Below are 16386 nucleotides of genomic sequence, written 5' to 3' on the forward strand. Positions count from 1 at the left end.
GGTCAAAGGCCAACCAGAGACACATTCAGCTCACCTGCTGCTGAGAATGAAGACACACAGACACTTCTGAGACTGGAAGTAAACTGAAAACTGGAAACAAACCAAAGACAAGAAATTCCCCAAAGATAGGAAGAGAACCAAAGACAGGAAACAAACTAATGACAAGAAATAAACCAAAGACAAGAAATAAACCAAAGATAGGAAACAAACCAAAGATAGGAAGAGAACCAAAGACAGGAAACAAACCAAAGACAAGAAACAAACCAAAGACAGGAAACAAACCAAAGATAGGAAGAGAACCAAAGACAGGAAACAAACCAAAGACAAGAAACAAACCAAAGATAGGAAACAAACCAAAGACAGAAAACAAACCAAAGATAGGAAGAGAACCAAAGACAGAAAACAACCCAAAGATAGGAAGAGAACCAAAAACAGGAAACAAACCAAAAACAAGAAAGGATCCAAGGACAGGAAACAAACTAAAGACAAGAAACGAACCAAAGACAGGAAACAAACCAAAGACAAGAAACAAACCAAATACAAGAAATCATCCAAGGACAGGAAACAAACTAAAGACAAGAAACGAACCAAAGACAGGAAACAAACCAAAGACAAGAAACAAACCCAAGACAATAAAGGAACCAAAGACAATAAACAAGCCCAAGACAAGAAACGAACCAAAGACAAGAAACAAACCAAAGACAAGAAATGAACTAAAGACAAGAAACAAACCATCCATCCATTTTCTTTACCCGCTTGTTCCATTTTGGGTCACGGGGGTCGCCGGTGCCCATGTCCAGCAATCACTGTACGAGGAGCGGGGTACACCCTGGACGGGTCGCAAGTCCATCACAGGGACACATAGAGACAAACGAGACAAACAACCATTCACTCTCTCACTCACACCTAGGGACAATTTAGAGTTACCAGTCAGCCTAACATGCATGTTTTTGGTCTGTGGGAGGAAACCGGAGTACCCGGAGAAAACCCACGCATGCACGGAGAGAACATGCAAACTCCACCCAGAAAGGCCCCTGGACCGGGGTTTGAACCAAGGACCTGCTCGCTGAGAGGCAGCAGCTCTACCAGTTGCGCCACCGTGCTGCCCAAGAAACAAACCAAAGACAGGAAACAAATCCAAGACAATAAAGGAACCAAAGACAAGAATCGAACCAAAGACAAGAATCGAACCAAAGACAAGAAAGGAACCAAAGACAAAAAACAAACCAAAGACAAGAATCGAACCAAAGACAAGAATCGAACCAAAGACAAGAATCGAACCAAAGACAAGAAATAAACCAAAGACAAGAAACAAACCAAAAACAGGAAACAAACCCAAGACAATAAAGGAACCAAAGACAAGAATCGAACCAAAGACAAGAAACAAACCAAAGACGGGAAACAAACCCAAGACAATAAAGGAACCAAAGACAAGAATCGAACCAAAGACAAGAAACAAACCAAAGACAGGAAACAAACCAAAGACAAGAATCGAACCAAAGACAAGAAACAAACCAAAGACAGGAAACAAACCAAAGACAAGAATCGAACCAAAGACAGGAAACAAACCCAAGACAATAAAGGAACCAAAGACAAGAATCGAACCAAAGACAAGAATCGAACCAAAGACAAGAATCGAACCAAAGACAAGAATCAAACCAAAGACAGGAAACGAACCAAAGACAGGAAACGAACCAAAGACAAGAATCGAACCAAAGACAGGAAACGAACCAAAGACAGGAAACGAACTAAAGACAGGAAACAAACTAAAGACAGGAAACAAACTAAAGACAGGAAACAAACCCAAGACAATAAACGAACCAAAGACAAGAATCAAACCAAAGACAAGAATCAAACCAAAGACAAGAATCAAACCAAAGACAGGAAACAAACAAAAGACAGGAAACAAACCCAAGACAATAAAGAAACCAAAGACAAGAAACGGACCAAAGACAGGAAGTAAACTGAAGACAGGAAGTGAACCAAAGACAATAAACAAACCAAAGAAAGGACGTGAACCAAAGACAGGAAGTGATGTAGCAGCTAGGTTTGAAACAGAAATGTGAGATTGTTCAGATTCAGTGTCGACCAGCAGAAAAGGATGTTTTGGTTTTGGTCCATGCCAATTGATGAGCCAGGTTAGAATGGAACATCTTTACCAGCTGTGATCAAACCTTTGTGTAAAATAAAAACTAAAAGAATTAAAAAAAAAAATCTCTAATATTGTTTTGCTTCTGATGGACATCAGACCTTTGTCCCCGTCTCTTTGGCGCATGAACGTAAGGATCGCACCGTGTACCCATAACGCTGCTCCAACTCTTAGATCTGAAGCCTCAGATTTGATTTCTTTCACGTCTTTCACAAATTATGAAAATAAACATCTTTTTCTCAGACTGAACAAAATTGCATTGGCCTCCTTGATTAGGTGATGCACCACATGACAACCTTTTACCCTGAAGAAGAATTTCTACATTATTTCCATCTCTCACTTCTTTCAGAGGATCCTGGAATCAACCCTTAGGGACAGAGAGTCCACTGAGGTTTGAGTCTGGTTCTGATCCACAGTTAAGAGAATGTCTGGTCCAGGTCCAGTCTCTGAAGAACTTCTTGACCTGAGGTTCCGACAGACTGGAGAAAAGGCTCCGTTGTCCTGACGTCATTGTGAGCTGAGATGCCTTCAGAGTTCTGTCAGCACCTCAGACACTTTTAGAAATGCTTGGAAACAAGAAGAGAAGAAACTCCCGACCCAATCTCATTTTTCTTTGTTTTTCACAAACAGACAAACTTTGTTAGTTTTTAGTTAGCAGCCAGATGTGTTTGTAAAATTTCATCAAACTGTGAGAAGAACGTCGGTACAAATGATGATGAACATGTCTGATGAAGAGGATGAGGCAGAGCGGAACACCTAAAGTCCCTTCATCAAAGATCTGCAGTGACCATTTCTGTTTCTGCACACAAAGACCAGATGTTGGGCCAGATGTTAGACTGACTGTTAGGATGGATGTTAAACCAGATGTTAGGCCGGATGTTAGACCGGATGTTAGGACAGATGTTAGACCTGATTTAGACCAGATGTTAGACCAGATGTTAGACAGAATCTTAGACGGAATGTTAGGCTGGATGTTAGACCAGATGTTAGGCTGGATGTTAGACCGAATGTTAGGCTGGATGTTAGACCAGATGTTAGGCCAAATGTTAGACCAGATGTTAGACTGAATGTTAGACCAGATGTTAGGCTAAATGTAAGACCGAATGTTAGGCTGGATGTTAGACCAGATGTTAGGCCAAATGTTAGACCAGATGTTAGACTGAATGTAAGACCAGATGTTAGGCTAAATGTAAGACCGAATGTTAGGCTGGATGTTAGACCAGATGTTAGACCAGATGTTAGACCGGATGTTAGGACAGATATTAGACCTGATATTAGACCAAATGTTAGACCAGATGTTAGACTGAATGTTAGACCGAATGTTAGGCTGGATGTTAGACCAGATCTTAGGCCAGATGTTAGACCAGATGTTAGGCCAAATGTTAGACCAAATGTTAGGCTGGATGTTAGACCAGATGTTAGGCCAAATGTTTGACCAGATGTTAGACTGAATGTGAGACCAGATGTTAGACTGAATGTTAGACCAGATGTTAGGCCAAATGTTAGACCAGATGTTAGACTGAATGTTAGCCTGAATGTTAGACCAGATGTTAGACCAGATGTTAGACCTAATGTTAGGCTGGATGTTAGAACAGAGGTTAGGCCAAATGTTAGACCAGATGTTAGTTCAGATGTTAAACCAGTGTTCCAGCACATCATGTGACCTGTTTAAGGCTGTAATCGTGGTGCGGCTTCTTGGGTGGGAGTAGATGAACGCAGGAAGGAGTGGGGGCTGCACGCCCTGCGAGCACGCCATCTGGCTGGTCGGATCAGCCGATGATATGTTGGTGTTCACATGATTTATCTGGGGTGAACAGAAGAGCCGAAACCATCGTATATTTGTTTGTTTGTTCTTTAAGTTGTTGTTTAGACCCTAAAACGAACGTAAAGCCATGGTCGGAATGTTTCTCTGTCACGCAGCCGTCGAGCCGGGGATCATTAGAGTTTAAATAGTTCGTTCACATGACAGTGTCACATGATTCAAGATGGCCGTCTGATGAAGAGCTGGTCACCTGGTTGGTGTTAATTGATTAATGGGTTCTGCACGTTGTGGGCGAGGTTTGTGTTTTTTTCAACTCCACGGTGATCTTCATCATCATCTCCTTCATCAGAGTCTTCCTCAGAAAAAAGATGGAACACGTCAGAACGTGTTAAACCAGCCAATCAGAGAGGCCCTGAGGCTCTGTCTGGTGTGACATCATCAAACTCATTTTGTTGTGAACACCATCCTCGTTTTACAAAGTGTGTGATCATTTATTCACGTCTGGAGACGTTAAGGCGCTCGTCATCCAGAGTTCTCCAGACGTTCTACGGTTCAGTTCACATTTTATTCTAGTAAAGTTCTCAGAAACGAGGATTTTTTAAAAAGGCTTTTCTCTGCTGGCGTCATGAAATGCATTTAGGAGTAAACTGCAGGGTTTTCTGAAAAAATAAAGACCAATAATTTTATTATTAAAGCTCAAGACATCTTTAACTGCTAACTACGCAGACAGGAGCTAAATAAAGCCTTCAACAGTTTTTTTTTATTATGTTTAAAAAAACTGAAGAGGATTTATCCAGAAATGGGACGTCTGAGAAGGAAAAGCAGCAAATCGTACCATGTGAGATGTTTCAGAAAAGGACTGGATGATCAGAAAGGGTTCAGAAGTTTTCTGCTGTGGAGGAACACGAGTCCTGCTGTACACAGTGAAAGCTCTGTTATTTACACGCCGCCTCGGCTCCAGAGGGATTTCAAAAGTAACGACCCGGAGGAGACCAGTGATGACTGAGGAGGAACGACTGTGCTGAAACTGAATCCTGAAGGACCTCCAGGGCGGTGCTGAAACCCTCCAACAGGCAGCAGATCCAGAGTTCCTCCAACTTTTCTGCCACGAACAGAAAAACAAAGGCAGTCTGAGAAGGAGGATTTCCACAAGGCAACGTCACTCGGGTGATATCTGTGTCCGCTGACAGTCTGGTGTGTGAAGGATCTGCAGTCTCATGAAGCTCATCTGAGACAGATCTGCAGAACGTCTCCTCTGCGGCAGACTTTACATCTCTGACCATTTTCAGACGTCATCGTTGGTTGAAACTTGTTTCAGGCCGGAAATCTCAGCAGGACTCGCGAGATTTTCATGATTTTATCTGCGTTAACTTCTTCGTCTTTGTGCAAATTTCTCTGGTGTGTTCTGAGATCCATTTAAGGTTAAACTTCTGACTTTAATCTGCAGTCAAACAAAAAGGTCCCACAGGAGGAGGAAACTGAGGTCCAGATTCAGAAAGGTTGAAGAAGAAAGTTCATTTGAATGTTTGAAATTATTCCTCGGGTTTTTCTTTTATTGAACCAGTCGAGCTTCCTGGTGACGCACTTCATACGTTTTGCAAAGACTGATGTCTGAGTTGATTAATGTTTGTATAACTCAAATTTATTGTTAAAACTGAAAGATTTCTTCTTTGATTAAAAACATGTTTCATCTGATATTCCTTGACAGTTTGTCATTAATTGTGGGTTAAAAATAAGAAAATCCAACATTTTGTTTCAGTGTTATGCAGACGATACCCAGATTTATTTCCTAAATTCTAATGACTTCACATCTGATCTATTCTAGATATGTGACATGCTGGCTGAGTGTTTATTCATGTCATTTTAATGTTGTTGTTTTACCTTTATGTATTCAGGTAGTCTCAATGAGTCACGACGACTCACATTCACGAGAGACCTGTTTGGGAGCAGATGGTGGGGTTAAGGGCCTTGTTCAAGGGCCCAGAGTGGGGCAAATGAGGGTGGAGGCAGGTGTGGGTGTTTCATTTTTTCCCACCCACATTTTGATGTTGTCGGTCCAGGGAGTCGAACCGGCGACCTTCTGATCACAGGCCCATCTTCTCTAACCTCCGTGCCTTCACTCTCCAATGTGTTTCATAAATGAACTTTCTTTGATTTAAAATTCATCACTTTCACCAGGTAAGTAAGACATTTGGTCACAGATAATACAGTTTTAGCAGGTATCTTCTGTATCAGAAGTTATCTGTTGGCGAACAGAGCAACACATTTTCATACAAGTTAGCGTTTTTTATTATACTGTATGAGGGGCCATTTAGGACATAATTCACTCTGAGACTAACTTGCACTTTTTTTCACTTTTACAAACTCTACTGGTTTAACTTTTCACATTTATCTTTTTTTTTCCCCTTTCCCATTCATCATATTAAGTCTAAAGGTTTGTATTTATGAAGAGAGTATTAATTATATCTAAGTGAATCTTACATAATTGGACTAGAAAATGTTTTTTTCTGAGATGACCACTGTTGTGAATTTTCTTTGTATAAACAAGCTTCATTAATCTGTATTATAATCCATCACAACCTTTGATGAATCTGGACCTTTGTGAGCATTTCATCACTTCTTGACATGTTCGGATCAGACAGTGGTGACTGATAACAGAGGGCTCGGACAGAGCTGACTGTCGCTCTCCACTCGGGTCCCGTGTGTCAACAGTTCCTCCACTGTCGTCCAATCGTCGAGCAGCTTGCTGTTCCTCAGGCGGTTCTGCTTCATGTGGCTCAGCTCCAACACCGCCTGAGATGACAGCAACCCCTGACCTCCCCCCATCAGGTCCTCCCCTCCGCCTCTTCTCTCTCGGTGTTGCCGTGATAGCGCCATCTGACGCCTTCTTTCTGTCCGACTCCAGTATCGTCCCGCCCACCGTCCATCTTCCCCTTCCTCTTCTCCTTCCCTTGCCCCCTCGCCTTCATCTGTCGTGACCTCACTGCGTTCCCTGGCCAATCGGTAAGCTCGGGCTCTGAGTAGCTGATTCCTGACAGACTTCTGATTGGACAGTCTGGACCGGGGTGAAGTTGGAGATCGAGGACTATGCTGAGGGGCTCCAAGAGTGCTGTACAAAGGAACATAGGGACCTTTAAGTGTCTCCATGTGACTCCCGAGAGTTTGAACGCCTCGCCAGTCCGAGATGCCACTGGAGGCAGATCCAGGACTCTTAGAGAGGGAGTCCTCCTCTCTGCTCCGGGTTGAGCTCAGATGATTGGTCAGGTTGGGTCTGTCTATGCTGAGGTGCCCAGCGGGGTGACTGTTGCTGGGATAACTGGCCCTGCTCCTCGGTCCCATCGCATCTCTGGTTGGACTGGATTGGCAGTTCTGGAGTGTATTTCTCAAATTGTCCTGGTCCGTCATGTTGGGGTGACTTGCCCTACGGTGCCTTTGCCCCTCACTCAGATCTGTTATCGTTCGACTCCTCCCCGGAGCCTCCATCATCCTTCTTCCACCCATCTGCTGCTCCAACCACAGCGCCCTCCGCTGGCAAGGCTCAGTCCGACAACCTGCAGACAGAACAAGAACCCAGTCTGAAAGCAGAAAACCAAATCTCTACCCTGAATTTAATTTGTTAGTTTAAATCCAAGGACATGATGTTAACGTTGTCTTTGTGAGAAGAATCACTGAATACTGCTGAACATTGTAAAACAGTTATAAAAGAAATGTTAACTTTCTTGACTTTTCAGGAGTTTTATTTTACTTATTGGTTTTTACCAACTACCCCTACCTTTACATTTTATTTATTCACACCAAGGAAGACCACCAAAGTGTAGGGGTCAGACCACGATGTAGGTGGAGATTAAAAAGGTCTTTTAGTTGCACACTCAAAAGTATTACCAGTATTTCACAAGAAACAAAATAAATAAATAAATAAATGATCTCTGGTATTTCTGATATTTATGACAATGTTTAAGGTAAGGTTTAGTTTGATATCATTCCAATGTTTGACATCATTGCAGCATAAAAGGCAGTGCGTGTTTGTTGATTTATGATTAAATTTTAAATATTATTCCTGTAAAGTAATCAATAATAATCAATATGTGATATTATCAGCAGTGGTTGTAATAGAAATTGCATTTTTGTTTTCAAATAAAAGCAAATAACTTGTGATGCTTTTTAAAAATTTGTGTTAACCTTGAAATAATGGTATTTTTGCTCGAGGTTCTAGTACAGGTAGACTCCCAGACCAATGGACCATCAAGGTAACAACCCAAGTCTGAGTCCCAATCTGAAAACTGTATTTAAAAACATTTTCATTTTGAGATGAGCTCTAAAAGCATCACAGGTTCAGGCTGCTGTACCAGAGCTGAATAAATCCAATCGTATTGATCCTTTTCAAACTTTCCAACTGTAGATGCAGTTTCTGGACAGTTTATGTGATTGTTGGTGTGTTTTCGTACCGACAGATGGTGATGGTGGGGAACGATGGCGTGGTAAAGTTGGACTCCTCTCAGCTCTGTGGAAGTGGACTGTTGTGGTAGTGCTGTTACCCACTGAGCAGTGTGAAGCCTGTGGTGCTTCAGAGTGGATCACTGGCGTCGTCTCAGGGATGGACTCCAAGTCCCAACGTCCTCTCTGCTCTCGAGGGGAGTGGCCTGATCGGAGGTGGGGAGTCTGACGGGAGTTGTGGCCCCCATGAATCTTGTGCAGCCGTCTGTGCTCCCCAGTGCTGACGCTGTGGAAACCGGAGTCACTGGGTTCGGATGAGATTAGGGATTCAGAGGAAGAGGAGGAGCCTTGGGAGGAAGGGGTGTGGCCTGGCAGAGATGACATGGCATCAGTCTCGGCTTCGGAAAGCAGCAACCTGTGGTGTGGGCTGTCTGGTCCACAGCCCAACCCGCTGTCAAGCTCACTGAGAGGAAGGTATCCTAGAGGATGGTCAGACCTCCAAGCATGACGATAGTCTGACTAAAGAGAAAAGGACAGTTTGAGTTAGATTACACTCAGTTTAATAAATTAACATGAATACTGAACTTCCTGAACAAATAAAGACTCTTTCAGTCTGTTGAAGTACACAAGATCCCTTGGAGATCAAATGTGCAGCCTGAGGTTTTGTGTCTGGGTGAACGGTGCATCCTGCGGTAATGAAACTTCAGAAGGTCGTATCAAAGTCAAACCAGGGTAAAGGAAATGCAAGAAGAACAAAAATGAGAATACTTTTGAGACTATACTGTGATAAATTTTCTGCCAACTACAACTTTCTTTTGAGAAACTACACAAACTTAAATATTGTGTAAAAAATATTGTCTAAAGCCCTCAGATTTGCTTATTAGGCAACAGGTCGTACTAGTTGCCAAGTGTGGTGGACTGCTGTGAGGCACAATGACTCACAGTCCAGATCAAATCGCAAAACACAATCTGAGTCCACCGAGGTGAAATGAACAGTCAGGCTCCAGAGACCACTGACAGCACAGTAGGTTATCCCCATCTGTTGGGCTGGAGGATAAAACTGTACTGTAGATCCACAAGTCACACTCAGAGGTGCAGCTGACCCAAAAACAGCGGAGCCTGAACACTTAGAGCAAGGGACCAGAAAAGATAGTAGATCATCGAGTCCAGTTACCTGTCTGTGGAAAGTCTTTGGCTTCATCTCTTCTCCTCTGTAGCAGCCAATCAGACAGCTCTCTGAGTTTGGCTGATAGGGCAACATTGCTGGACCCTGGAAGTGAAACCCAGTTCAGAATACACAATAGAACCACACACATTCTGGGGGATTTAGGAATGGACCAGTAAAAATAAAATCACCTGGTAGTCCAGCTGGTCCAGGTGGTCTAAGCTGTAAGAGACACTGGGCAGGTAGCTGTTCCCCTGGTGCTGATTGTTCGATGGTGTGGGGAGGTAGCCATTGAGTGGGTAGACGTCAGATGACATCATCATGTGACCACTGGCAGGGTACAGGTCAGGTGACACAGTCATGTGACCATAATAAGACCTGTGAAAGAGAAGAGATCCAGTACCATCAGGACGTGATGTCAGACATGTCATAAGTGTCTCAAGACCGTGATGTAAAATACTTTTATGGACAAAATAAAACAAGAAACTCAGTGTTCCTTGCTGGGACGTGGGTTACTGGGGCCACACCCTGGAGCCAGACCTGGAGGGCCTCGTCAGTGGGCACCTGGTGACTGAGCCTCTACTCATGAGGCCCAGTCAGGCTCAGCCTAAAGGAGAATCATGAGTCTGCCTTCCTGCGGACCTACCACATGCAGTCATATAAGTCAGGTGCTTGATGCCATGGGCAGTGGCCAAAAGCGGGCATCTTGGTGCTCTGACCCTGACTTACCAAAGTTGGCTCTTGGGACATGGAATGTAACCTCTCTGGTGGGGAAGGAGCCTGAGCTTGTGTGTGAGGTTGAGAGGCACCAGCTAGATACAGTATAGTTGGGCTCACCTCAACGCACAGCATGGGTTCCGGAACCAATCTCCTTGAGAGGGCCTAGACCTTATTCCACTCTGGAGTTGCCCATGGTGAGAGGTGCCAAGCTGGTGTAGGTCTACTTTTGGTCCCCCATCTTGGTTCCTGTGTGCTGGAGTTTTCCCTGGAAGATGAGGGGGTGGCTTCCTTGTGCCTTTGGGTGGGAGGATGGGCTCTGACTGTTGTTGGTGCCTACGTGCCAAATGGCAGTTCAGCGTATCTGTCCTTCTTGGGGTTTTTGGCGGGAGTGCTAGAAGGGGTGCTAGCTGGGGACTCCTTTATTCTGCTACGGGACTTCAATGCACAAGTGCGTAATGACATTGTGACCTGAAGGGGCACGAATGGGAGGAACGGCCTCGCTGATCTGAATTTGAGTGGTGTTCTGTTGTTGGACTTCCGTGCTAGTCATAGTTTGTCCATCACAAACACCATGTTCGAACATAAGGTTGTCCATGAGTGGATCTGGCACCAGGAAGCCTAGGTTATAGTTCAATGATTGACTTTGTAGTCATGTCATCTGATTTACGGCCATTTGTTTTGGACACTCGGGTGAAGAGAAGAGATGAGCTGTCAATTGATCACCACCTGGTAGTGAGTGGGGTCAGACAGAGGGGTAAGATGCCAGATATACCTGGTAGACACAAATGAGTAGTGGGGGTTTGCTGGGAATGCCTGGCAGAAGAACCTGTCAAAAAGATCTTAAACTTATGCCTCCAGGAGAGCTTTAACCACATCCCAGCTGAGGTGGGGGACATTGAGTCCGAGTGGGCCATGTTCTGCACTTCAATTGTTGAAGTCTCTGCCTTGAACTATGACCGCAAGGTTGCCAGTGCTTCTCACGGTGGCCATCCTCGAAGTCGGTGGTGGATACCTCGGGTTGGGTAGGCTGTCAAGCTGAAGAAAGAGTCCTATCAGGACTTGTTGGTTGGTGGGACTCCAGAGGCAGCTGAGGAGTACCGGAGGGCCAAATGGTCTGCAGCCTTGGCTGTTGCTGAGGCAAAAGCTCAGATGTGGGAGGAGTTTGGCAAGGCCTTGAATAAAGACTCTCATTTGGCTCCGAGGAGAATCTGGCAAACCATCATGTGGCTGAGGAGGGGAAAATAGCACTTTACTAATACTTTTTTCAGTGAAAGCACAGTGCAGTTGATCTCAACCAGCGATGTCATCGGGAGGCAGAAAGAATATTTCTCAGACCTTCTCAATCCCACCAGCACATCTTCCATGGAGGAAGATGAGTCTGGGGACTTCAGGGTTGGTCTATCCATAACCGTGGCTAAGGTCACCGAGGTAGTTAAAAAGCTCTGAGGTGGCAAGGCTCCGGGGATGGATGAGATTTGCCCTGATTTCCTTAAGGCTCTGGATGTTGTGGGGCTGTCTTCGTTGACACGCCTTTGCAACATCGCATGGACATTGGCAGCAGTGACACTAGATTGGCAGACTGGGGTGGTGATTCCCCTCTTCAAAATGAAGGACGGGTGTATGCTGGGATTCTGGTTTGGTGGCCTCAGGATTCCATCTCTGCTCTTTTCATATGATGTGGTCCTGTTGGCAACTTTGTGCCGTGATCTCCAGCTCTCACTGGAATGGTTCACATCTAAATGTGCTCCAATTAGAGGGGCATCCTTATCCTCCCTGGTAAAGTCTATTCAGGGATACTGGAGAAGTGAGTCAGATCGTTAGTCAAACCTCATATCCAGGAGGAACAATATGGGTTCCGTCCTGGCCGTGGAACACTGGATCAGCTCTTTACCTTCACTGAGGTCCTTGAGGGGTCTTGGAAGTTTGCCCATCCAGTCTACGTGTGTTTTGTGGACTTGGAGAAGGCTTTCAACCATGTTCTTCAAGGTACACTGTGGGGGGTGTGGCTAGGATGAGAATCAGCACCTCCAAATCTCAGGCCATTGTCTTCAGTCGGAAAAGGATGGATTGCTCTCTTAGGGCGAGGGTGAGGTTCTGTCTCAAGTGGAATAGTTCAAGTATCTCAGACTTTTGTTCATGAGTGAAGGAAGAATGGAGCATAATATTGACAGACAGATTGGTGTAGCATCTGTAGTACTGCGGACTCTTGTGCCAGTCCATTGTGGTGAAGCGGGAACTGAGCTGTAAGGCAAAACTCTCTGTTTACCCATCAGTCTACGTTCCTATCCTCACCTATGGCCACAAACTTTGCATAGTGACCGAAAGAACGAGATTGCGGATGCAGGCGGTTGGAATGAGTTTCCTCTGTAGGGTAGCTGGACTCTCCCATAGGGTGAGAAGTTCAGTTATCTGGGAGAAACTCAGAGTAGAACCGCTACTCGTCCACATCAAGAGGAGCCAGTTGAGGCGGTTTGGGCATCTGGTAAGGATGTTTCCTGCGCATCTCCCTAGGGAGGTGCTTCGGGCATATCCGACTGAGAGTAGATCCCGGGGAAGACCCAGGACACACTGGAGAGACTTCGTCTCTCGGTTGGCCCTTGACCTCTCTAAGTGGCTTTAAGAATCTGTTGGACTCCTGGCAGGGACCAATGCAGACATGTTCCTGTTTTTAGTTTTCTACATTCGCCTTAGAATCTAGCTGTTTTTTGTTACATTTTTTAGCCATCCTATTTGTTTAAAATAAAAAAATAAAAACTGGAGTATGACTTTTTATAGCTGTTTATTGTTGTCACTGTTGTCCATTGTTGTCATCATTCTTTGTTGAAATCAGGTCTCTCTTGTAAATGAGTCCTCGAGGCTCAATGGGATTTACCTGTAGAAATAAAGGTTGAATGAAAAAACACCTTGGGGTCCTCCCAGAAGAGCTGGAAGAGGTGGCTGTGGAAAGAGATGTCTGGACCTCCCTGATTAAGCTGCTGTCCACACAACCCAACTTCGGAACTAGCGGAAGATAATGGATGGATGGATGGATGGATTGACTGATTGATTTATTGATTGATTGAATAATTGTGATCCAGGCAGGACCGAGAGTCATGGATGCGTGGGAAAGGATGCAATGAACCCAGGAAGTACACATGTCCCTGAAAAGATGCAGTGTTCATGTCTGATCATGGTGTGTTCAACAAACACCTTCAGCTCATTCATATTTATGGAATGAGACAGGCTGCAACAGCAGGGTGGTCTTTTAAACTGACTTTAGCCCATAAAGTCCAATCTAATGTATCACTCAACGTTCTCATGATTAATCTTTTCACTGCAGATTCCATTCGATTCAATAAGTCCAAAACCCAAAGTCAAGTGCAATTTTCTCATTTTAACTATTTATTACGCAAATTCTTCACTTTTACAGAATGTAGACATTCAAAACCAAACTTGCCTCTTAAAATTTAGCCCCACTCTGGTCTTATTAGTAAGAACACTTGAGTAATAAAACAACCATCTGGTTTGCCACAATTTTCTGATTTGTACCTCCTCGATGAGCAACAGACTTTAGTCTTTTCAACAAACTTTTAACATTAGTCTGGTGTTTCCTCTCTTGTATCTAATGTAGAACCAACACAATGAGAAGACGATAAGCTTTTCACCACAGTGGTGCAAACTAGACCTAGGAGACAAAGGTAGGATTTTGTGGTTGTTGATGTTTTCCGATGGTTTAAATCCAACAGCTGGAATATTTTACCAACAACAGATGTAGAGCTAAATAAGGGGAACAAATAGACACTCACGCCCAACAGAGCCTAAGTTTTTACATTAAGATGACCCTAAAACTTTGTATACCTACCCTGTACCATAGACGTCTCCCTGGCCTTCGTCTCCTTCCATCAGCCCCATGGCCCTCAGGGCCTCCCACTGTCTCTCTGTTGGGACAGTGCACTCAACTGCACAATGAGACCGCCTTCTCCTGTGGCTGTGCCCACCTTTACCATCCACCTGTACAGTGATTGGCTGGCCGTACTCGTCCACAAAGTGCAGCTCTTCCCGGCGTGGGTGATGGGAAGGTTCACGAGCCTTAGCCTGAGAAGAGGGAGTAACAAGAAGCAAAATACATTTTTTAAACATAATATCTGCACGATCAGACCTGTTCTGGATGCAGTTACATAGCCAGAACAGGTCTGGATCTGTTCTGGATTTCTGGATGCATTTAAAGACCTATCACTTCTGTCCTTCCAAAGGTTTCGCTTGGTATAAAGGTGTCAGGTTAACATCTGAGGCAGGGAAAATGCTCTTTGGGAAAGTCGGAGATTGGCCTTCGATACGAGGTTGGCCGGTTCTTCAGATTTAAACCTTTAGCACGTCTGACTGCTGTCGCATTTTACAATGTGGCGTATGATTCGTGCAGTTTTATGTACAAACCTGAGGAACTTCCATACGTCCAAACTGAGTAGAAAAATACACCTCAGCCCTTTTTTCCTGGGCACAGCTGACAAAACTATAATCATTTCCTACCACAAACCAGACATTCATCACGGCTAGAATCAGCCCAGTTCAAATAAAATAAATCAGTTCACACATACCAAATCACAGGACAGCTATGGGCTAAAACTTGTGCCATCAGAGACTGAATTTGAATTGCTGTTTTGAAATTGGATTTCATTAAATTGAAACTGAATTTAAAGGTTTGAAACTTAATTCATTTGCTTTGAAAATTCAGTTTTATATTTCAATTTCAAAATTCATTTTTTGTGTCACACATCACAGAGTAATCAAACGCTGATTGATGTTTCACGTTAGTGAAATTTCCTTCCTCCATAAAATAAAAAATGCAGTAAAATCTGAAATAAACAAGTGTGTCTCATTTTTCAGGTCTAGTAGAGCAATTTAACGTTAGTTCTGTGTCAGTGGGTCACATGACATAAATAAAATATATTAATTTTTGTGTCTCCAGAGCTTTTGCTTTGGCAATTTGTTGACTGTCCTAAGTGAACCTTTGTGACTCAGAGGAGGGGCAGACTGAGCGCAGCTGACCCAAATAAGACTGCCTGTATCAGACTGAATGAGAGGAAGGCACCGCTGATCCCAGGGAGTGCAAATATCCAATGTCCAATGTAAAACAAAAACTAACGTCACTGTGGTCTTCTTCTTCTGTTTTAAAGGTGGTGCACGCTGCTCGGCTCTTCTTCTCTGTAATATTAACAGCAGCGCAACCAGCTACATGTTGCGCTCAACATACTCACTCGCGTTTTCTACCAGGCTACTGTAATAGTTTGCACGCAACTTTTTTTTCTCATTCATAAAATGCAAAAATCAGGGACATTTCCAGAGACAGCTTTATCCAGGGACAGGTTGTCCAAAACGGGGACTGTCTCTGGAAATCAGGAACTTCTGGTCACACTAGCTAATGCTAATCCTACCAATGCTAATTGTACTAGTCCTAACGCTATATATGCTAATGCTAGTTCTGCTAATGCTAATTTTGCCTATTCTATTTGTACTAGTCCTAATGCTAATGTTAATTCTGCTAACACTAATTCTGCTAATACTAATTAATTGTACTAGTCCTAATGCTAATGTTAATTCTGCTAACGCTAATTCTGCTAATACTAATTAATTGTACTAGTCCTAATAAGCTGGTCAAGATTCTCAGTCATCCAGGACATGATGAATTCAAAAACGTTCAATACAAAAACAACTGGACTTTATTTGTAACAGAAGACGTTTTGCTCCTTATCCGAGGAGTAGTCCTCGACTACTAGCAGACTAGTCCTAATGCTAGTTCTGCTAATGGTAGTTCTGCTAATGCTAATTCTGCTAATGCTAGTTCTGCTAATACTAATGGTATATTTACAATGCTAATTTTAGGTCCAATTTACACGGACACGGCAAGGGGAAACAGTTTTTTTCAATGTTGATTCGAGATAAAAATCCGCGTTGACACGGCTCATATTCTGTGTTTACATGGATCCCTCGAATCCACTGTAGTTACCATGCCACGTCATTAGTTGGCGCTGTGAATATTGTGTATTCACCTAATGTGCATGCATGTTGCTTGGGACTGCTCTCAGTAAGGACTTTCTTTTGGGCTGAAAGCAGCTAACAACAACTTAACAACAAATTAAAACTGGATTTTGGCTGGAGTTTGGATACGAGTCGACAGAT

General features: G+C 43.7%; 1 protein-coding gene across 1 annotated transcript; it reads right to left on the reverse strand.

Moving 5' to 3' along the window:
• Window positions 1-6545: 6545 nt before the first annotated feature.
• LOC119417374 (E3 ubiquitin-protein ligase PDZRN3) lies at window positions 6546-9552 on the reverse strand. Its single transcript, XM_037684578.1, has 3 exons — window positions 9520-9552; window positions 8357-8864; window positions 6546-7462 (listed from the first exon to the last, which is right to left on the reverse strand). The coding sequence occupies exons 1-3, from the start codon at window positions 9544-9546 to the stop codon at window positions 6546-6548; spliced, it is 1452 nt and encodes a 483-aa protein (XP_037540506.1). The 5' UTR covers window positions 9547-9552.
• Between the last annotated feature and the right edge of the window lie 6834 nt (window positions 9553-16386).

This window comes from Nematolebias whitei, chromosome 11 (genome assembly GCF_014905685.2).
Source record: "Nematolebias whitei isolate Nwh7 chromosome 11, NemWhi1, whole genome shotgun sequence".
Lineage (NCBI taxonomy): Eukaryota > Metazoa > Chordata > Actinopteri > Cyprinodontiformes > Rivulidae > Nematolebias > Nematolebias whitei.

What these genes read in the sequence shown, in the direction of transcription:
- LOC119417374 (XM_037684578.1), bottom strand. Translation starts at nt 9,546, where the DNA reads ATGAAGCCAAAGACTTTCCACAGACAG. An exon ending in CAAAGACTTTCCACAGACAG is followed by an intron (nt 8,865 to 9,519) that starts GTAACTGGACTC and finishes TTTTCTCTTTAG; the next exon opens with TCAGACTATCGTCATGCTTG. An exon ending in CCCACCATCACCATCTGTCG is followed by an intron (nt 7,463 to 8,356) that starts GTACGAAAACAC and finishes TTCTGTCTGCAG; the next exon opens with GTTGTCGGACTGAGCCTTGC.